Source organism: Emys orbicularis (genome assembly GCF_028017835.1).
Source record: "Emys orbicularis isolate rEmyOrb1 chromosome 14 unlocalized genomic scaffold, rEmyOrb1.hap1 SUPER_14_unloc_1, whole genome shotgun sequence".
Lineage (NCBI taxonomy): Eukaryota > Metazoa > Chordata > Testudines > Emydidae > Emys > Emys orbicularis.
Window position 1 is genome coordinate 424,198 of NW_027045139.1, and position 22,054 is coordinate 446,251.

The 22,054-nt window shown below is 48.9% G+C and overlaps 1 protein-coding gene across 1 annotated transcript; it reads left to right on the top strand.

Annotated features, from left to right (window-relative positions):
* Window positions 1-468: 468 nt before the first annotated feature.
* LOC135894842 (C-signal-like) lies at window positions 469-16,175 on the top strand. Its single transcript, XM_065422951.1, has 6 exons — window positions 469-615; window positions 3,404-3,455; window positions 5,472-5,659; window positions 7,204-7,365; window positions 10,534-10,656; window positions 16,062-16,175. Exons 1-6 carry the CDS (start codon window positions 469-471, stop codon window positions 16,173-16,175), a joined length of 786 nt encoding a protein of 261 aa, XP_065279023.1.
* Window positions 16,176-22,054: the final 5,879 nt, after the last annotated feature.

The window sequence follows — 22,054 nt, forward strand, 5'->3', positions numbered from 1 at the left end:
ATGTAAGTCCGCTAAGCTACGTAGCACACTGGATCTGCAGTTTCAGGGAACCTATGCCGATGTACTCAACTGAGCATACAGCTAAAGCAAGAGAGAACCCCACAAAGAAGTTAGTGATGAAAGAAAAGGCTTTGGGGTATCCTAAGACCTTAAGAATGATAAGAAAAATAACAGGGCTTTTCTGTCCCAATGACTTGCAGCTGTTCAGACAGTGAACTCGTGTCTCACCCTCATGTCCACCAACTCAGCTCTTGTTTATTCTGGATATTCATCAACGGAGTCATTTTCTCAAACATGGCATAAGTTTTTCAAAAAAAACAAACATACGCCTCCAATGAAACTAACAAAAAAGGTAGGCGGGGACTCGACTGAGTGAAATCAGCTCAGGGGAAATGACACAGCCCATATTTAACTGAACTTGCAAAGAGACCGAGACAGAGAGAGACTAGAGGCAGCTGTGAAGAGACCATGGCAGGGTTTCATGTCCGTAGTGTCCTGGTGACTGGATCCAATCGGGGAATTGGCCTGGAACTGATCAAGCGTTTTATTGGGAAACCGAACCCACCAGAAGTGATCTTTGCCACCTGCCGGGACCCAGAGGGAGTGCGAGCGCAGGTGAGAAGCAGCTTTTTTGCTTAGCTGAACTTTGTTTTAGAAAATGTTCCCCAAAAGGGCATGGAATAAAAGCAGGTTTAGATGGCAGATCCCAGGACTGAGTCTGTAACACAGTTTCCCAGCTGTATGTTCCCCTCCACCCCTGAAACCTCCTGCCCTCTTAAAACAGGGAACCTTGCAAGTTTCAGTAGGAGGCCTGATTTGGACTGACCCCAATTTTTCCCAACCCTAACACTACTGGGCCAGATCCTCCACTGCCCTGCGCCTTGTGCAGAGTGGGTGTGAGGTGCTGCCATTCTGTTAGCTCCCCCCCAACACACACACAGACATTCTGTCCGCCTCTGCCCTCCCTCTGTACCCAGATCACCCCCAGTCATTGCTGCTCAGACATTGCTCCTACATTCCCCTTGACACTTATGCAACTCTACTGCTGCACGTTAACTATACGCAGCTCTAGTGCGCGTTGTATCACTCGCTTGTCCCCATTATCGTGTAAAGTATTGGCCCCTCGCAGAGCCGCAGCTAGAATGTCACAGTTATGTTACCCTGTAATGATGGCAGGGAGCCTGGCACATTGCCCAATCAGATACCCGATTTGTTACAGATCCATAGGCCTGTTATGCCAGGGGTCCAAGGCAGACCTGGCTGATGTTCAGGCTTGGTGTGGGGAAGGATTTCTGCCAGACCACCTCACCTCCTCTGAGACCCCAGCCCTCCTTCCCCAACAGTGCTGGGACCACCCGTTAACCGTTGATGTAGCTGTGGGGGAAGTGAGATTTGCCTGGTGTCCCATAATCCTTCCTATAGTGGGAGCTCTCCCTGTGATGCTTCTTCCTTTCTGGCTCCTTGCACTATAGACATTTGGGCTCGGGCTGCAACTTGAGCTCTGGGACCCTCCCACCTCACAGGGTCCTACAGTCCAGGCTCCAGTCCGAGTATGAACATCTACACCAGAATTAAGCAGCCTGCTGGAATGGGCCAGCCAGAGGTGTTTAATTGCAGTGCAGACAAACCCTGCGAGGGTAATAAACTAAGTTCCCTCTAAGCTGGCCCCGGCCCCATAGCTGCCCCAGCAGGGAGAGGCACCTCTCCCCTGTCCACTGTCCCCAGAGCTGCCGCGGCGAGAGAGAACTGGGGGGAGTCCTCTCTCCCCGATGCAGCCCCAGGGCAGCCTGAATCCCAAATCCCTCATCCCCAGCCCCACCCCACAGCCCTCACCCCTGCACCCCAACCCTCTGCCTGAGCCCTGCCCACATCCCAAACCCCTCATCCCCAGCCCCACCCCAGATCCCGCACACACAGCTGGAGCCCGCACCCCCCCACACACACCCCAACCTTCTGCCCCAGCCCTGAGCCCCCTCCTGCACTCTGAACCCCTCAGCCCCACCCCTGCCACACATCACCTCCATATTGGTGCACATAACAAAATTCATTCCGCACATGGACGTAAAAAATTAGAGGGAATATTGGTACTAAATGGCTACTGCTCTCCAGCAACTGTCTTCAGGGAGGTTCCCAGTGATCCCGCCTCTCCGAATCTGCCCATGGCTTGTAATGGAGGGGCAGGCCAGAAGCCAATATCTAGAGTTGGGTGAATAATGGATATTTTGGTTTGCTGGCAATTCCAAAAAAGCAGACAAACAAAAACATTGTTATGGGTCAAACTAAAAACAATTTTTACAAAAATGTTAGAAATTTGACAAAAAAAATCTATTTCAGGTCAAATGAAATGTTTGCTTCGACCTGAAACAAAATGTTCTGATTCTGAGCAGTTTTAAATGGTTTGGAAGGTTTTTTAAAAAATAAAATTACAGGAAATTTCCAAACAAAAGTTATTTTGAACAGAAATATTGAAACATTTTGATTTTTTTCAGGTTTCTCTAGAAATCAACACAAATTCCCAAGCTCGTTTGGTGTTATCGAATCTGCAACTTTTGCTCAAAGGAGTTTTGGCCAAAATTTTTCACCCAGATCTACTGATATCCCCAACCAGTCCCCCAATCCCCATATGACACCAATGGGGCAAAAAAGGTTTCTGCGTTGCTACTTTATCACTACCTGGTGCTAAAAGATGCACCTTTACTACTTCACAGCAGCCCGTAGGTAGGAGATCTGGGAGGTTCCTTAGCTGTTTCTCAGGGGCTCCACAGAGCAATTACTAAAACATGAGCTGATCCTCAGTGCCTGCTCCTGGGGGCTCTGGAATAAGAGAAAAAATCTGTCAACAGGAGTGAGTGATGGGTATGGGGGACCAGGTGAGTGATGGCTGGGGCAGAGTTGGGAGAATGGGGGAAAGAGGAGAACTGATGGAGAGAGGCTGAGGGGATGGGGAAGGAAGAAGAACCAGGAGGCAGGTTAGAAGAGAGGATGGATGGGGGAAGAGGAGTGACAGACAGAAAAAGGGAGTGAACAACATGCAAGGTGTGTGGAAAGGGAAAGCCAGCTGAAAGACAGAATGGATGGGGAACAACATGGGGTAAAGGCCCTAGACAGGGGAAAAGCTGGGACTTCATATGCACCCACTCTGATTTTTTGGTTCCATGATGACCCATGCTGTTCCCATGGTCTTCACTCAGAGCAGTGTCTTGGCGCTCCCAGGCATTACTAACTGCCAGCCACAGGGTCAGCTTCTGCTCTCTGTTAAGCTCACATACCCCCATTGAAATGAACGGGATTGCATGTGGGTGACAGCAGAATCTGTGCCATACGGCTGTGGGTGTTCTTGGTGCCAGGGCTCTGTCTGATGGGGTGATGCACATAATGCTTTTTTTTTTTTTTTTGCTTCCAGGAACTAAAAAATTTGGCTTCCAAGCACCCAATCGTTGTGATTCTGCAGCTAGGTACGTCCTCGGTGCATCTCTCCTGCCAACCAGCACGCTGCAGACACTGCATGGCCAGCTCTCCGTTAGCTGCTTTCTGATTCGCAGTCTCTGCTCTACGTTCTCTATGACCCTTTCCACATCCATTCTTTTCCAGCTTCCTAGCACCTGACTAGATCGTAATCACTAGTGCAGCTAAACAGACCACAACTTGTTAGTGCACTGCTAGTGTCAGTGGATCGTAGTTCCTCATCACTGAATAATGCATAAAGCGCAGTTACAGAGGCTGCCTGCCTCGTCTGGTAATCTGTGCCAAACACTGCACCTGGTTCTGCTCCCTTTAAATCAAAGAGGTGTTCTGCCGCTGATTCCAGCACGGGAGCAGGACTGGATCATGCTCACCTTTGTGAGAACTGCAGTGAGAGAAGATGACAAACTAAATCTCAGCCAAGCCTAGCGTCTGCGAGAACAGTCTAGATTGACAATAATAGGGTAGAATATGCCTGAATGTTCCTTATACAACACGCCCTAAGGTGGGGTGAGGCTGTCATAGCAACAGAACTTATCTACTAATACATGACCATACAATATAAGGTGTTGAATGAGGTTACATATTATAGAATCGTTCAGCAGAGATTAGGTGATTACAGTTTCCAGACACATTCCAGTCTTAGTACAGTTTTTCCCCCTCCCTTCTAACTTTCTCAAAAATAAATCTCCCTTAGCCTGAAAATTCACAAAATTATTCTCCAGACAGAAGTGGTTTGTTGTGTTTTGTTTTGGTTTTAGTCTGTTGTTCACCCTCACACGCATGCAGATTCTTCTTTAGATTGTGACCCTGGTTTTAACAAATTCGGTTGAGAAAATGTCTTTGGTTTAAATTGGTCTAAGTTTCAAAGAGGCCATTTATAGTTTTTGAGAACCTGATCATGAAAGGAGCTGAGCACATGCATCTATCAATGACTTCAACTAGACTTCTCAGCACCTCTGAAAACCAGGCCCAATGGTGTCTCAAGACAGGCACCCAAAATTAGTGGACACTTTTGGCCAAGATCACAAAGGAAGTCTACGGCAGAGTTGGGATCCCGATCACCTGTTTCCTAACCCAGTGTTTTAATCACAGGACATAAACTCTAAGCTCCTAAATCCATATTTAAGCACCTGAATAGACATGAACTACTGGCTTTCAGTGGTCGATCAGGCTACTAATATTCAGGTGCCAAAATATGGCTGTAGAAGCCTAACTTTAGCCACTCAAATTTGACCATTTGTAGCATAAAACTGAAACACGAAAACACTTGGAAGTTCTCAGCTAAGGTTGTCCATGATTATCATTCATTAACTTAGAGTAAATTTGTAAATTAGCACAAAGCTAGTTCTGATAAAACAGCTTTAAGTTGACCCAAAGAGTCATTAGACACCGTATTCACCTCTCTACTGCACAAATCACCATCGCGTCTTCAAGTTATGTAGTACAACATTAGTGAGGGTTGGTGCAGCCATGAAAGCAGTCATTCCAAATGTTCCCTTTCCTTTCCAGAAGATCCTTCCTTAGCTTGCATCCAAACACATACTTCTAAGTGTAAGTGGCATTATGTGAGTCTAACTTTGAACTTAAGATCTACTCAATAAACTCTTATTGCACTGAAGTCTCCAGTTCATTAACCTAGAGATGTTGCCAGGAAGGCACAGGTCTGGACTGACTCGTTCTCAATTAAAAATGCCTGGAAATACTTTATGAACTTTTCCCCTGAAACAGGAAATCCCTGACTGGATTTGTGCTCCCTGCCCTGACCTCAGGAATGGAGCGCACATTCTAACAGTGATGTGGTTAAAATTGGGCTGCAGGTTGTGAGCAATCCATCAGAGTTAGGAGTGAGACAAGCCTCTGCTCAACATTTTAACTGAATTCTCTCTCAGCTGTCTCTAGAGACGGGCTTTTAACCAGGCTACCATAATTGTGGCTGTATTTATTTCATATAGTATCAGGAATGGAACCAAACCGTGCTCATAACCAGTCCTGTATTCTCTGTCCAGAAGCTACAGACTCAGCGAGCATCAAGAGCGCTGCAAAGAAAGCTGAGGCCCATCTGGGAGGAACTGGCCTAAATTTGCTGATAAATAATGCTGGCGTTATGCCACCAAGCACACTTGAGTCAGCCACTCCTGAAGATATGTTAAGCGTCTATAACACAAACGTTGTTGGGCCACTGTTAGTGACCCAGGTAAGAGTCCACCTTCGGCTGAGAATACTTAGGCAGGATTTTTGGTTTAAAACAAGATAATTAGCTGGAGAGATCTAATATTTCACCCCACCCTGCTTTAAAAGGAAGTGGCCCATTTGTTTTCATTACACTAGACTTCTCTGTGTTCTGGTAAAGCCCAGAGGTTCCAGTCAGGCTCAGAGCTCTATTGTGCTCAGTGCTGTACAAACACAGAGGTGGGGGGTGGTTGTCGGGGAGGTGTTCAGAGGAACAGACAGACACAGACCCTGCAGAAGAGTCTGAAGCAGTTGAGCCTTCCTAAGGCTTCCCCTGAACGCTTAGATAATACAGACCTACACATAGACCCTCTCAGTTATGCTTTGCCATGTTCCTGCTGCGAAAGTTAAACTCTCCTTCCTTTTCTGAAGGCTCTTTTGGGGCATTGTATTGACCACTGCTTCCCAAAGAGAAGACTTGCAGATACAGCTGGGTGAAATACGGATTTCTTGGTTCGTTGGCAATTTTGAAAAGTTAAAAAAAGTCATTCTGGATCAGTACAAAAATGATAATTACTGGCAAATCACAAAGTAAAAACTAACACTAATTATTATTATTATTACTTCATCATTTGGTCAAACAAAACAGTTCAGTTTTGAACATTTTAAAATATTTTTGGATTTCTTAAACAGAAAAGGAAAGGAAGTTTGAACCAAAATGTGATTTTGAAATGAAAAATTTCAGAAACTTTGCATTTTTTCCCCAAAAAGAACAATTCTGTGAAATCAACTTGAATTTGTGAAATATTGCAGTGTCACTGAATCTGCATTTTTCACTGAAAACAAGTTTTGGTCAAAAACTTTTGCTCAGCTCTGCATGCAGGTGCCAAACCAGACCCGCTCTGAGACCTGGGGAATCTCAGGATTCCACCCTGGGGAGGTAACGGCACGAGGTGTAACACCTGATGGGGGGCACTCAGAGACCAGAGAAGAGGTCAAAGGTGCAGCTGCCCTGGTAACACTGACTCGCTCCATTCACTATAATGGGGTGACACAGGCCTAACAGAGAAGAGAATTTAGTGCACCCACTTTTTATGCCATTGGTGATCCAGACATTGCAAGCCTCATCTAGATGCTTATTATTATTTATCAATTAGTATTATTATTACTTATACAGCATTGTAATTGGACCCGGCATTTTACAGCTGGCAACATGCAGAGCAGAATAGAATGCAGCTCTCACCCTAAAGAGTTTATAGTCTGAAGACACAAACAGATTCAGGACAGACAGTGGCATTTTAGGGACATTCTAGGTGGTAGAAGGAACAGAGCAGGCAGTGGTTGAGGAGCGGCTTGAAGGTGGAGATGCTCAAGGATAGCTAATTAGGAAGCTGTTCCTAGCAAAAAAGGTGCCGTGAAGGCAGGTGGGAAATGGGGAGTGGGAGGAGGAAGCAAAGGGGGGAGCCAGTTGGGGGGAGCACAGGAAGTGGGACTCAGGTGCAGGCAGATTTAGGTCTGAGAAGCAGGTAAGTTTGTTATCAAGTACAAAGTGACCCAGTGTCTCCCCAGGCGTTCCTGCCCTTGCTGAAGAAGGCTGCCCAGGGAAGCAACCAGAAAGGGATGAGCTGCAGCAAGGCAGCCATTGTCAACATCTCCACTGTTCTGGGATCCATTGAGAAAACTCCGGAAACGTTCTCCTTCGTGCCAGTAGTCTCCTACCGCTGCAGCAAGGTATGTCTCCCCCAGGCTAACCAGTCATGGGATAGTCACTGAATCTCATATTTCTCAGCCTGAAGATAATGAGTGAAGGTAATGACCATTCTGAAATAGTTACACCCACAATGCCCCCAAATGGAGTGTATTTAACCCCCAATAGGAAAGGTGGGTCTTTGTCCACCTCTCGTGACTGGTCCATATAACAGAATAACCTTCCCTGCAACACCCAGTGAGAGAAGAGGCAGAGGGGGACAAAGAATTCCTGAACCTTCTCCCTCGAAGAACCCCAGGCCCTGCAGATGGAGCAGTGGTCAGATGGGGAGCAGAACTGATGTCAGGCTTGGGGGGCAGAATTAATTGCTTTACAGAGATGGGGGTGATGATAGACCCCCCACACACACTTTTTTCAGACTGCTATAAGCACTGACTGTGAGTGCATAGTTATCGATTTCACTCTGGGATGGGATGTAAAGTATTGCCCCCTTTTCCTTGGTGGCATAACAGGGACCATCCTCAGGCAGTTATAATCCACCATACTGGCCAGACTTCTTCTGAAGCGAGATGGATGTGGAACTACAAAGCTGTTGGAACCTTCATACTCTCCCTGGGAAGTTTGCTGCCCTCACAAGTTCCACCACACTTGGCTCCAACGATGCTAAGTCTCTTGATCTTACAATCTCCTATTGCCTCCACCCCACAGCTTGTAAATGCCCATGTGCATTGAGCTCCCAACGGGCATGTTCTCACCACACGTCCAGTGGCCATCTTGATGGAATTTCTTCCTGCATGTGCATTCTGCTGCTCTCTCCAACAGCCCAAGCTTTGTTTTAAGACCAATATTTTTCAGCCACCCTATTGCTCACCTGAAGGGTCCCAAGGTGCTGAGCAAACCCTGCAAATGATTACTCCTGGGGGAATTCTGCACCAAAAAAATAAAAAGTCTATGCCAAACATTTAGAAATTCTGCGCAAAATATTTTACAATTTTGCAAAATTCTGCATTTTATTTGTTAAAATAACACAATATAATCACTCCAGTTTCAATTATTTTTGTAATTTATTTCAAAATACTTGTCAACAAGTATGTCAACAATATAGACAACAGCAATAAAGATTCCCCCAGGAGTAGAGAGTTAAAGAAACCCCTATGTCAACCCAGTTCCAGTTGGGGGGTGATGGAGGAGGCTGTGTGGGGCCCCCAGAGCCCAGACACTTGCACTCACTTCACCCCAGAGCCCAGCTGTGGGGAACCCCACAGCCCAGACACCAGGACCCCCAAAGCCTTTACTCCCCCCAGCTTTTTTACTGTCCTGCCAGGGGACGTGGTGTGGTGCAGCCCTGACCTTCCTTGCCCTTTTCTAGAGCTGGCTGGATCTCCCAGGCCCTCTCCTGTCCTCAGGAGAATGAGTATCAAGCAGAGCATGCAGCCTCCAGCCCAGCCAGGCTGGGCACTCCAGCTCCTCTCACTGTGAGCTGGACTCTGCTGCAGAGTCCAGTGGCCCCTAGTGGCGACCAGCAGCTCTGCAGCCCCAATTTTGCGAGGGAAACAGGGAATTCTGCGAAATTCTGCATCACGCAGTGGTGCAGAATTCCCCCAGGAGTAAAATGATGAGCGTAAGGTCCACGCAAAAGCTCAGGTGCCTGACTTAGGCACCTGGACATCCCAACACAGGTGCCTGCAGATGGCAGGAGTGTACAGCATTGTGAGATCCTTCAAGGGTCATCTTAACTGATAAACAGGATCTTTATTTCCACTGCTCTGCTGAACACGGCTAGAATTCCACTCCTCCAGGCTCCCATGGAAATGCTCCTCTTACCACTGTGGCCTCTCTCTCCCACCTCCCATTGAAGTGTAAGCGGGGGAATGGTCCCGCTATTATGGGGAACTTTCCTGGCTTATACACTACACCATTGGAATTCGCTAGTCAAAGAACCTGAGTCCTCGCTCTCACTCCCTTTACCCAGAGGCCCGCCTGACTCGAGGAGACCTCTTCTACTCTTGTCTGTGGCAGAGTCCTCGTAACCCTGACAAGGCTGGGCCCAGGATTCCTGGGACTCGACCCCCAATCTTGTTGTCGTACTTAGGACAGGGCTCGGGTGTCCCTACTCCGGGGTACTCTTTCTGCTCCAGACGCTTCCCTGACCAACTGAGCATCACATATAGTTCAAAGCAAACACAATTTATTAAACAGTAAGTCATTAAAAATAAGGAGAAACTGGGGAAGGTGAAAGCAAAAGCCACTACCCCGCTCTGTGGCACAGGGAAACCCCAAACAGCTGTGGCTGGAATGTAAGAGAAGTGCACAGTCTGTTCCTCACACATCCGAGGCTCCTGCCCAGGTCCTGGCTGTGCTGCAGGGATGCCGCGGGTCAGACACTCACTCTAGCGGTGGCCACACGCCTTCAAGTTCTAGGTGGCAGGGCCCTTCCCCCCAGCATTGTCCCCCCATGGGAGTTACGATCCCCCTCCCAGTGCGGCCTGCAAGGCCTCTTGACTGGTGGGGTCTCCCTGTGCTGGGCCCTATGCCCAGGGATCCCCTCACTCTGCCTAGCTGCTCCCTGCACCTGGCTTCAGATGGCTCCAGATCCAGCCCCAGCCCCAGCCCCAGGTCCAGCTCCAGCTCCAGCTCCAGCTCCACTCTGCCTCCAGCGCAGTTGTGGCTCCAGCTCTCCTTAGCTTGGCCCCGCTCAGGCCCAGCAGCTCCAGCTCACACAGAGGATGGGACCCCCTGCCTCATGACTCCCTCATTGGCCTGGCTGACCTGTCAATCAGGCTGACCTGGAGTGTTGGCCTCAGTCAGTGAGTCTCAGGGTCCTGATTTCCCTTCCCTTTTCTTTTGGTACAAAACTGCACTGAGTGTCAGTAAGGGGCCAACAGTTCCCTTACAGAAGGCTCCTTCCTCTCTTCTTCCCTCTGCTGCCTTTCCCTTGCCCCAGGATCTTCTTCCCCCTGCTACTGCAGCACTTTTCCCCTCCCACAACCCTGGCTGAATCCCTCAGTTCCTGGCTATTCAGGCGGTGAATGTTCATCATTCCCAGATGCAGCGTCCCACACGTGCGAATGAGCCGGGTTTGGTGGGTTGTGCCTGGGGAGTGCAGTGGCTCTGTGCCTGGGGGGTGCAGTGGCTCTGTGCCTGGGGGGTGATGGGACCCTGCCTCAGCTCACCATGTGCTTTGCCTCCAGGCGGCACTAAACATGCTCACAAAGTGCCAGTCGATGGGATACAAGCAAGACGGGATCCTGTGCAGTGCGCTGCACCCGGGCTGGGTGAAAACCGAGCTGGGAAACTTTCAACCTAATGTGCAGGTAATGATGGCTCCCAGCAGAGAGATTGTCTGGGGAAAGGTGGGGATGCACCAGCATTTCATTTTACTCAGAGATCCTTCTGCTGCCTCTACTGTGATATCTGTTTTGGCAGGGAAAACGAACTAGAGCCAGATACTTAATAAAGCCATAATTAAATCATTTGCTCAGGAGAAAAATGGAACATTCACAGAGGATCCACCAGCCTTCAGGCCAACATCATTCATGAAATAAAATTGAAGGACTTTCAGCAAAAACAGGCTTCTGATGCTACACAGCAGTGTGTGGAGAAAGCCTTCTACAGCACACACTACTGAGCCTCATCTACCCCAATGATAGTTAGGAAATACAGGACCAGCGTATCTCCACCAGAGCTAAGCAACAGCATGAGGGCCGTTTATCCCAGCTGCCGGTGTTTCTATGACTGTAGTATGTAGCCCTGCTCTGGATGGGGTTAGATGATAGAAAGCTAAAAAGGCCAATTGCCAGCGCACGCTGGTGCGCTCACCTTTGTTAGCACTGGGGAAGCTGAACTGGTCCTAGTGCAATGGTGTATGTCCCAAAATGGGTTTGTGTAGATGCAGCCTCTGAGTCATCCTCAGTCTTGAAATCAGTGTTTTCCAACGATATACCCATTCCATTTCTATGTAAGTCCAGAGCTCCCCATGTCTGTCCAGACACTGGGATTTGGAAAACGTTAACCATGGTGTCAAAGGATGGCTGGCTCTTTAAGGGGAGTTGGGCTCAGCCTCACCTGTGGTAGATCAGTTACCCCCCAGCTGAGACTGATCAGCTAGGGACCAGGTGATTAGAAAAGCCAGCAAGAGGCTCAGTTGAGGTAGAGAGCTGCCAGGAGTATGGAGACTGGTGGGAAGCCCCCAGTTCAAGGTAAATTGCTGCTGGGAGCAGGGTATGACTCTCTGGCAAGTGGCTGGTTGAATGGAAACCTTCAGGAGTTAGACAGGCCCCTACAGAAGACTCCAGGCTAAGGGGAAGGGACACTTGATTGAGCTGCACTAGTTTTATATGGAAAAGAAGATTCTTTAGGCCAGGAGTTCTCAGACCCCTTCAGGCAAGTGGGATCCAAACTGGTTTCAGAGGGTCACAACCGCCTTCCTTGCTAGAATCATAGAATATCAGGGTTGGAAGGGACCTCTAGTCCAACCCCCTGCTCAAAGCAAGACCAATCCCCAACTAAATCATCCCAGCCAGGGCTTTGTCAAGCCTGACCTTAAAAACCTCTAAGGAAGGAGATTCCACCACCTCCCTAGGTAACCCATTCCAATGCTTCACCACCCTCCTAGTGAAAAAGTTTTTCCTAATATCCAACCTAAATCCCCCTCACTGCAACTTGAGACCATTACTCTTTGTTCTGTCATCTGCTACCACTGAGAACAGTCTAGATCCATTCTCTTTGAAACCCCCTTTCAGGTAGTTGAAAGCAGCTTTCAAATTCCCCCTCATTCTTCTCTTCTGCAGACTAAATAATCCCAGTTCCCTCAGCCTCTCCTCATAAGTCATGTGCTCAAGCCCCTAATCATTTTTGTTGCCCTCGGCTGGACTCTTTCCAATTTTTCCACATTCTTCTTGTAGTGTGGGGCCCAAAACTGGACACAGTACTCCAGTTGAGGCCTCACCAATGCCAAATAGAGGGGAATGGTCATGTCCCTCAAACTGCTGGCAATGCCCCTACTTATACAGCCCCAAATGCCGTTAGCCTTCTTGGCAACAAGGGCACACTGTTGACTCATATCCAGCTTCTCATCCACTGTAACCCCTAGGTCCTTTTCTGCAGAACTGCTGCCTAGCCACTCAGTCCCTAGTCTGTAGCAGTGCATGGGATTCTGCTGTCCTAAGTGCAGGAGTCTGCACTTGTCCTTGTTGAACCTCATCAGATTTCTTTTGGCCCAATCCTCCAATTTGTCTAGGTCCCTATCCCTACCCTCCAGCATATCTACCACTCCTCCCAGTTTAGTGTCATCTGCAAATTTGCTGAGGGTGCAATCCATGCCATCCTCCAGATCATTAATGAAGATATTGAACAAAGCCGGCCCCAGGACCGACCCTTGGGGCACGCCACTCGATACCGGCTGCCAACTAGACATGGAGCCATTGATCACTACCCCTTGAGCCCAATGATCTAGCCAGCTTTCTATCCACCTTATAGTCCATTCATCCAGCCCATACTTCTTTAACTTGCTGGCAAGAATACTGTGGGAGACCGTATCAAAAGCTTTGCTAAAGTCAAGGAATAACACGTCCACTGCTTTCCCCTCATCCACAGAGCCAGTTACCTTGTCATAGAAGACAATTAGGTTAGTCAGGCATGACTTGCCCTTGGTGAATCCATGCTGACTGTTCTGATCACTTTCCTCTCCTCTAAGTGCATCAGAATTGATTCCTTGAGGACCTGCTCCATGATTTTTCCAGGGACTGAGGTGAGGCTGACTGGCCTGTAGTTCCCCGGATCCTCCTTCTTCCCTTTTTTAAAGATGGGCACTACATTAGCCCTTTTCCAGTCATCCGGGACCTCCCCCGATCGCCATGAGTTTTCAAAGATAAAGGCCAATGGCTCTGCAATCACATCTGCCAACTCCTTTAGCACCCTCGGATGCAGTGCATCCAGTCCCATGGACTTGTGCTCGTCCAGCTTTTCTAAATAGTCCTGAACCACTTCTTTCTCCACTGAGGGATAGTCACCTCCTCCCCATGCTGTGCTGCCCAGTGCAGTAGACTGGGAGCTTACCTTGTTCGTGAAGACAGAGGCAAAAAAAGCATTGAGTACATTAGCTTTTTCCACATCCTCTGTCACTAGGTTGCCTCCCCCATTCAGTAAGGGGCCCACACTGTCCTTGACCCTCTTCTTGTTGCTAACATACCTGTAGAGATCCTTCTTGTTACCCTACACATCCCTTGCTAGCTGCAACTCCAAGTGTGATTTGGCCTTCCTGATTTCACTCCTGCATGCTTGAGCAATATTTTTATACTCCTCCCTGGTCATTTGTCCAATCTTCCACTTCTTGTAAGCTTCTTTTTTGTGTTTAAGATCAGCAAGGATTTCACTGTTAAGCCAAGTCAGTCGCCTGCCATATTTACTATTCTTTCTACACATCGGGATGGTTTGTTCCTGAAACCTCAGTAAGGATTCTTTAAAATACAGCCTGGACTCCTTTCCCTCTCATGTTATTCTCCCAGGGGATCCTGCCCATCAGTTCCCTGAGGGAGTCAAAGTCTGCTTTTCGGAAGTCAAGGGTCGGTATTCTGCTGCTCTCCTTTCTTCCTTGTGTCAGGATCCTGAACTCGGCCATCTCATGGTCACTGCCTCCCAGGTTCCCATCCACTTTTGCTTCCCCTACTAATTCTTCTCTGTTTGTGAGCAGCAGGTCAAGAAGAGCTCTGCCCCTAGTTGGTTCCTCCAGCACTTGCACCAGGAAATTGTCCCCTACACTTTCGAAAATCTTCCTGGATTGTCTGTGCACTGCTGTATTTCTCTCCCAGCAGATATCGGGGTGATTGAAGTCCCCCATGAGAACCAGGGCCTGTGATCTAGTAACTTCTGTTAGTTGCCTGAAGAAAGCCTCGTCCACCTCATCCCCCTGGTCTGGTGGTCTCTAGCAGACTCCCACCATGACATCACCCTTGTTGCTCACACTTCTAAACTTAATCCAGAGACTCTCAGGTTTTTCTTCAGTTTCATACTGGAGCTCTGAAAAGTCATACTGCTCTCTTACATACAATACAACTCCCTCACCTTTTCTGCCCTGCCTGTCCTTCCTGAACAATTTATATCCATCCATGACAGTACTCCAGTCATGTGAGTTATCCCACCAAGTCTCTGTTATTCCAATCACATCATAATTCCTTGACTGTGCCAGGACTTTCATTTCTACCTGCTTGTTTCCCAGGCTTCTTGCATTTGTGTATAGGCACTTAAGATAACTCACTGATTGTCCTGCTTTCTCAGTATGAGGCAGGAGTCCTCCCTTCTTGCGCTCTCCTGCTCATGCTTCCTCCTGGTATCCCACTTCTCCACTTACCTCAGGGCTTTGGTCTCCTTCCCCCGGTGAACCTAGTTTAAAGCCCTCCTCACTAGGCTAGCCAGCCTGCTTGCGAAGATGCTCTTCCCTCTCTTCGTTTGGTGGAGCCCGTCTCTGCCTAGCAATCCTTCTTCTTGGAACACCATCCCATGGTCAAAGAATCCAAAGCCTTCTCTCTGACACCACCTGGACCTTTTCCTTCCACAGGGAGGATGGACGAGAACACCACTTGTGCCTCAAACTCCTTTATCCTTCCTCCCAGAGCCACGTAGTCTGCAGTGATCCGCTCAAGGTCATTCTTGGCAGTATCATTGGTCCCACATGGAGAAGCAGGAACGTGTAGCAATCCGAGGGCTTGATGAGTCTCAGCAGTCTCTCCGTCACATCGTGAATCCTAGCTCCTGGCAAGCAGCACACTTCTCTGGTTTCCCGGTCGGGATGGCAGATAGATGACTCAGTCCCCCTTAGGAGGGAGTCCCCGACCACCACCACTCGCCTCCTTCTCTTGGGAGCGGTGGTCGTGGAACCCCCATCTCTAGGACAGTGCATCTCATGCCTTCCAATCGGTGGAGTCTTCTTCTGCTCCCTTCCCTCAGATGTATCATCTAGTCCACTCTCCGCATTAGTACCTGTGGAGAGAACATGAAAAGATTACTCACCTGTATCTGCATTGCTGGTACATGGATGCTCCTCTTTCTTCTTCTGGAGGTCACATGCTGCCAATTTTCTTCACCGTCCTTCTGTCCCCGCTGAGCAACCTGCTCTGATTCTTCAGAATGTTGTGCCCGTAGAAGCATATTCTGACATCTGTCCAGGAAATCTTCATTTTCTTTTATGCAACGCAGGGTTGATACTTGTTTCTCCAGACCTTGAACCTTCTCTTCCAATATGGAGACCAGCTTGCACTTTGTACAGACAAAGTCGCTTCTGTCCTGTGGAAGAAAGACAAATGTGGCCCATCCTGTGCAGGTCACAACAGCTGATCGCTCACCATCCATATTACCTTCCTTCTAAGAGCTTCCTCAGCTGTTGCAGTAACTACTCAGAGAAGCCTGCAAGATGAAAGTCTCAGTGGGCTCTCCCCAGGTGAACTCCCTCTGTTAGTCTCTCCGCTGTTTGCCGCTCAGCTGGTTCGCAACTGGCTGCCTTTTTATAACAATCAGGCCCACCTGGAACAAAGCACTCCCAATTCACACTTTTCAAACAATCAATGGCCAGATAGAAATCCAGGCTATCTGGCCATCTTTCTGTTGGAACATGGGGGTCACCATATGGAAGAGGTTGAGAACCCCCAGCCAGCCCTGGGTACTTAGTGCTTGGAGAGGAAAGTGCAGCTGTATTCCGTCTCACACTCTGGCGTGAATGTTGCAGGCAGTCCTGACGGTGGACGAGAGTGTGAGCGGGCTCATGAAGGTGATTTGTGACCTCTCTGAGAAACACCATGGTGTCCTGGTGAGCTGGGAAGGAAATACCCTGCCCTGGTGAGAACCCTGCGTGGAGGTGTGAAAGAATCAAGCGGCAGCATCTGCTGAGCACTCTGGCACCTCTCTGTGCATCTGTCATGAATATGGATGAATAAAAATCACTCCCTGAATCAGAGCCTGTGTTGAGTCTCTCCTCAGTGGTGCTATGGGGCTACAGCAATGGGACACAAACCACGGAACAGAACTACTTTAAAAGGGCAAATCCTTCACTTAGCGCCAGCAGTGCAGAGGGCCCCACCTGCAGCACAACTGCAGTTCCATTGGCTGGGGGAGAGCCTGCCCCAAGCCACCGTCCACACCATACACACTATGCCAGCTTTCTCGCTTCCATTTAACGCTGGCCACTCCACCAGAATCCACCACCACTACAAACACTGCAGTCTGCTCTCCACACTTTCATGTTGGCTGGGTCCCCCACTGGACTGTTGCGCTGTCCGCTGCCCTCCTGGTGCCAGCTCATGCAGCTCTGGACCCTGCCACTCTCCCCGCCGCTCCAAGGGCTGAAACTCATTGGGTTGGTTCTGGCCAGGGCCTCCCTCAGCTCAGTGGCATCACTATAAATTCCCAAACACTATACCGGGGATGAGGTGCAGCACACCCCAGCCAGGCAACCCTGAGCCGAGCTCAGAGGAGGAAACAGCTGTGCAGAGGAGCTGTACATTGGCAGCTAGAACAGGGGGCAGAAAGAAAGGGCTGCCCATTTGGGGTCACGTTAAGGAAATGCTGCGGCACTGGGGCCCAGAAGCCAATCTTCTTCCTAGTACGATGAACAGAGGGTCTCCATCTGCCGGGAGCTGGGCGATAGGTTCATTTCATCCATCCGAGCTCCTGTCCCTGTGGCATGTGGAAAAGCCCAGTGGCCCCGTGGCAGCACCCCTAGGCTTCAGCCCTCGTGTGCTGGGACTCCGTGCTGGTAGCTATATAGAGCAAACCTCTGGCTAAGTCAGACTTGAAAGCACTCTGTGAGATCTCCACATTTGGCCCCCTCCCATGTTCCCTGAGGGATCAGGGGAGTTCCTATTTCCATCTCCACAGCACCAGCATGTCTCTCAGATAAAGACCTTTCTCCAGTGGGACCACACTTCTGTGACGTACACAGTAACAGGAACGGCCATTTTGTACAGCACTGAGACAAAGGGGAAGGCTCAGCTGGAACCTGCTCAGACAAGGGCAATCTCCATTTCAAAAGATGTCAGGTTTCAGGTTTACATAATAAAACTAGGGCTGTCAAGTGATTAAAAAAAATTTATAGCAATTAATCGCAGTGTTAAACAATAATAGAATTTTGGATGTTTTCTACATTTTCAAATATTGATTTCAATTACAACACAGAGTACAAAGTGTACAGTGCTCACTTAATATTTATTTTTTATTACAAGTATTTGCACTGTAAAAAAACCCAAAATTACTAGTATTTTTCAATTCACCTAATACAAGTACTGGAGTGCAATCTCTTTGTCATGAAAGTTGAACATACAAATGTAGAATTATGTACAAAAATGCATTCAAAAATAAAACAATAAAAGTTTAGAGCCTACAAGTCCACTCAGTCCTACTTCTTGTTCAGCCAATCACTCAGACAAGCAAGTTTGTTTACATTTGCAGGAGATAATGCTGCCTGCTTCTTGTTTACAATGTCACCTGAAAGTGAGAACAGGCATTCGCACGGCACTGTTGTAGCCGGCATCACAAGATATTTACGTGCCAGATGCGCTAAAGATTCATATGTCCCTTCATGCTTCAACCACCATTCCAGGGGAAATGCGTCCATGTCGATGACGGGTTCTGCTTGATAATGATCCAAAGCAGTGCAGACTGAAACATGTTCATTTTCATTATCTGAATCAGATACCACCAGCAGAAGATTGATTTTCTTTTTTGGTGGTTTGGGTTCTGTAGTTTCCGCATTGGAGTGTTGCTCTTTTAAGACTTCTGAAAGCATGCTCCACACCACATCCCTCTCAGATTTTGAAAGGCACTTCAGATTCTTAAACCTTGGGTCGAGTGCTGTAGCCAGTGATGAGCTGCCAAAAAATTAACCAACAGTTCCCTCCTCCTCACCCCAGGAGGGGGTCATGGGGCCCCCACCCCCACCCCCCAGGACTCCTGCCCCATTCAACCCATGTGACTCCAAACTGCAGATGGAATGTTCACAGTCACCTGTAATTTTCCACAGTGAGAACAACGGGTTTCTCTTCATTGAGAGAAGCTACAAAAGGCCCTGGAAAAATCCCCATTTGGCCTCTTTCCTGCTCAGACCTCTGAACTTATATCAATGGGACCATTCTAACCAAAGGACTGAGGACCTTCCAGTGATTTGGAAGCAATCAGAGACTTAGGCTATGTCTACACTACACAGCTTTTAGCGACATGGTTGTGTTGCTACAGCCGTGCCGCTAAAAGTCGTGCAGCGTAGATGCCATTTGTCAGTTCTCCTGCCAACAAAAAACTTCCACCCCCAACGAGTGGCATTTGCATTGTTGGCAGGAGAGCCTTCTGCCGACAATGCGCTGTTCACGCTGGCACTTGTCATGGCAAAACTTTTGTCTTTCACAGGGAGAGGGGGGAGGTAACACCTCTGAAAGCAGGGCCAGCTCTAGGATTTTTGCCGCCCAAAGCAAAAACAATTTTGGCCGCCCCCCCCCTCCCGTTTTTTAATTACCCCACCCCCGGCCCCTCCTCAACTCCGCCCCTTCCCTGCCTCCTCCCCCCAGGCTCTCAAGCCTAGGAGGGAGGGAGGGAGGGGGAGAAGCGGTTGAGAACCCCCAGCCAGCCCTGGGTACTTAGGTTTGAGAGCCTGGGAGGGAGGGGGAGACCCCGAGCGGCCGCGGCGTGCGAAACAGCTGATTCGCGCGCCGCTGCTCCCCCTCCCTCCCAGGCTTGAGAGCCTGGGAGGGAGGGCGAGTAGCGGCGCGCGAGCGGCAGCAGCAGCGGAGGGGAGCTAGGGCGGCCGGGGCACATTTTTAGGGGCGGCATTCTGGCACCGGCCATGCCGCCCCTAAAAATGTGCCGCCCCAAGCACCAGCTTGTTTTGCTGGTGCCTAGAGCCGGCCCTGTCTGAAAGACAAAAGTTTTGTCATTCAATTGCCCGTGTAGACATAGACTTAACAAGCCAGCAGTTTATTCCTTTACTGCTACAAGCCTGAACCAAGAACTTTACAATTATTGTATGTATATGCTTCCTTTAACCAATTTTAACTCTCACCTTTCTTTCTTTTTATAAATAAACCTTTAGATTTTAGATACTAAAGGATTGTCAACAGCATGATTATTGGGTAATATCTGAGTTGTATATTGATCTGGGTATGTGGCTGGTCCTTTGGGATCAGAAAACCCCTTTTGTTTGATGGAATTGGTTTTAAGTAACCACTCAACTTTAAGTCTAGTGTCTGAGTGTTGAATCCAAGACTGGAATGCCTAAGGAGACTGTTTTTCTGACTTCTGACAGTGTGGTGAAACAGAAGTTTACTTTTGGAATATCTTATGGGAGAAAAACCACCAGTTTTGGGGGGTGTCTGCCCTATTTCTCATCAGTTTGTCCTGCATTTGGTATCCTCAGTTGTGATTCATGGAGGCATGGAGACAGTGGCCAAAAAATGAAGGGACATATGAATGTTTAGCATATCTGGCACATAAATACCTTGCAATGCCAGCTACAAAACTGCCGTGCAAATGCCTGTTCTCACTTTCTGGTGACACTGTTAATACGAAAAAGGCAGCATTAGTTCTTGTAAATGTAAACAAACTTGTTTGTCTTAGCCATTGGCTGAACAAGAAGTAGGACTGATTGGACTTGTAGGCTCTGAAGTTTGACATTGTTTTGGTTTTGAGTGAAGTTATATAACAAAAAAAAATCTACATGTGTAAGTTGCACTTTCATGATAAAGAGATTGCACTACAATACTTGTATGAGGTAAATCGAAAAATACTATTTTTTTGTTTATCATTTTTACAGTGCAAATATTTGTAATCAAAAATAATATACACTTTGATTTCAATTACAACACAGAATACAATATACATGAAAATGTAGAAAAACATCCAAAATATTTAATACATTTCAATTGGTATTCTATTGTTTAACAATGTGATTAAAACTGCAATTAATCACGATTAATTTTTTTAAACGCGATTAATTGTTTTGAGTTATTCGCGTGAGTTAACTGCGATTAATTGACAGCCCTAAATAAAACCCATGTCCACTGAAGATTCTTGGTCTGTCACTTATAGTTAATGGGTCTTTAACATATCCAGGCCTCGGCCATTCAGGAACAGACATGGTGGCATCTCCTTGGACCTGGCATCTCATCAAACTGAGGAGCCAATCTTCCAGGCTATGGGAACCGGCAACAGCTGATTTGGCTCCCAGAGCTCAGTGGTCTTTATTTAGTTACCTCCTAAAAGTGACTAACCCCTCAACTGTCCTCTTGAAAAAGAAAGAGGGTGATCTGTAAGGACCAAATCTAGAACCAGCTAGTTGGGTGCTCAGCATGAAGGGAACAGAATTAAACTTTGGGAAAGAACATACCTCAGTATCAGGGCCGGCTCCAGGCACCAGACGAGAAAGCATGTGCCTAGGGCGGCACATTGTAAGGGGCGGCATTCCGGCCAATCTTGGGGCGGCACATTCTGGCCGCCTTGCCGTGGTTCTTTTTTTTTTTTTTTTGCTTTGGCAGCTCCGCAGCTCCGGAGCCCCCAGCCGGCTCCCCGCACTCCGCCAGTCCCAGCCCAGCCGGGGCATGGACCCCGGCCCGGGGGGGCAGGAACTAGCGATCCCTGCCACTCACTGTGCCGCCGGGCTCCCTGGGACGCGCCACGCCCCCGCCGCCTGCACCGGCCTCCACCTCCCGCACCCAGCTAAGCCCCTTTAAAGGAGCAGCTGAGCCAGCACCTCCTGCAGCTCCTGGGGGCTCCGCCTGCCCGGCCGGGAGAGGCACCCCAAGGCCGGAGAGGGGAGCCCCTCTCGCCCGGCTGCGAGGCGCCACCCTTCACCCCCCTGCGAGCCGCCTTGACTGCCCTCCACGCACTCCCTGCGGCTGCCGTTTTTCTTTTGCTTCGGCAGTCTGGCCGCCCTTTTTTTTTTTTTTTTTTTTTCTTGCTTGGGGCGGCAAAAATGCTAGAGCCGGCCCTGCTCAGTGTTTGGGAGTATTTTAAACTGAAAAGGCCTTTGGTGTCAGTTTAATTAAGTGTGAGCCTCTGGCTGCCTGGGCTGAAGGCAAGAGGCAGGCCTGCATGAGGTGAGGGCCTCCTATCCCAGTCTGAGGCAGCAGTGCTTCCTTGTCCCCTTTCCCACCCACACTGGCAGGCGGCTGCTGCGGGAGCGCACGAGGGAGGCTCTCGGGACGCTAGGCAGCTGTGTGTGGCTGTCAGGGGAAAGAGCCAAGGCTCCCGACTTGACCTGCCATTGACTCACGTGGCTCTGCGCTCCGTCAGCTGGGTCGGGCCAGGCTGCGGACGTGACTCAGGCTTGGGCAGCATGGCCGCTCTTCCCTGATGAGGCATAAGGTAGGCCAAGAGCTTTGCGCAGTCAACAGGGAAGTGGGAGGGAGGCAGTCTTAGAGCCGGCATCTCTCGTCCGTTTCTCCCTTGCTGTTTGGGCTTTCGCTTGGCCTTGAGGATTAAGTCCGGGGCGTGGCTGCTGGGAGATGTATTACATTAACTTGCTCTGTTAATGTATGTGTGGGTGTGTGGGTGTTCATCCGGTTCTGGGGCTGGAGTAACCCAGCCCTAGGGAGCCTAGGTCCTGCAGGATAGCTCCACTGGGAGGGGACTTGCAGAAGGGAGAAGTAGAGCTTCATATGAAAACACAAGTGACACAAGCAGTACATTGATAGAATTACAGAACCCCCTTCCCCAGAAGAGTAACCCGAATAAATGAGC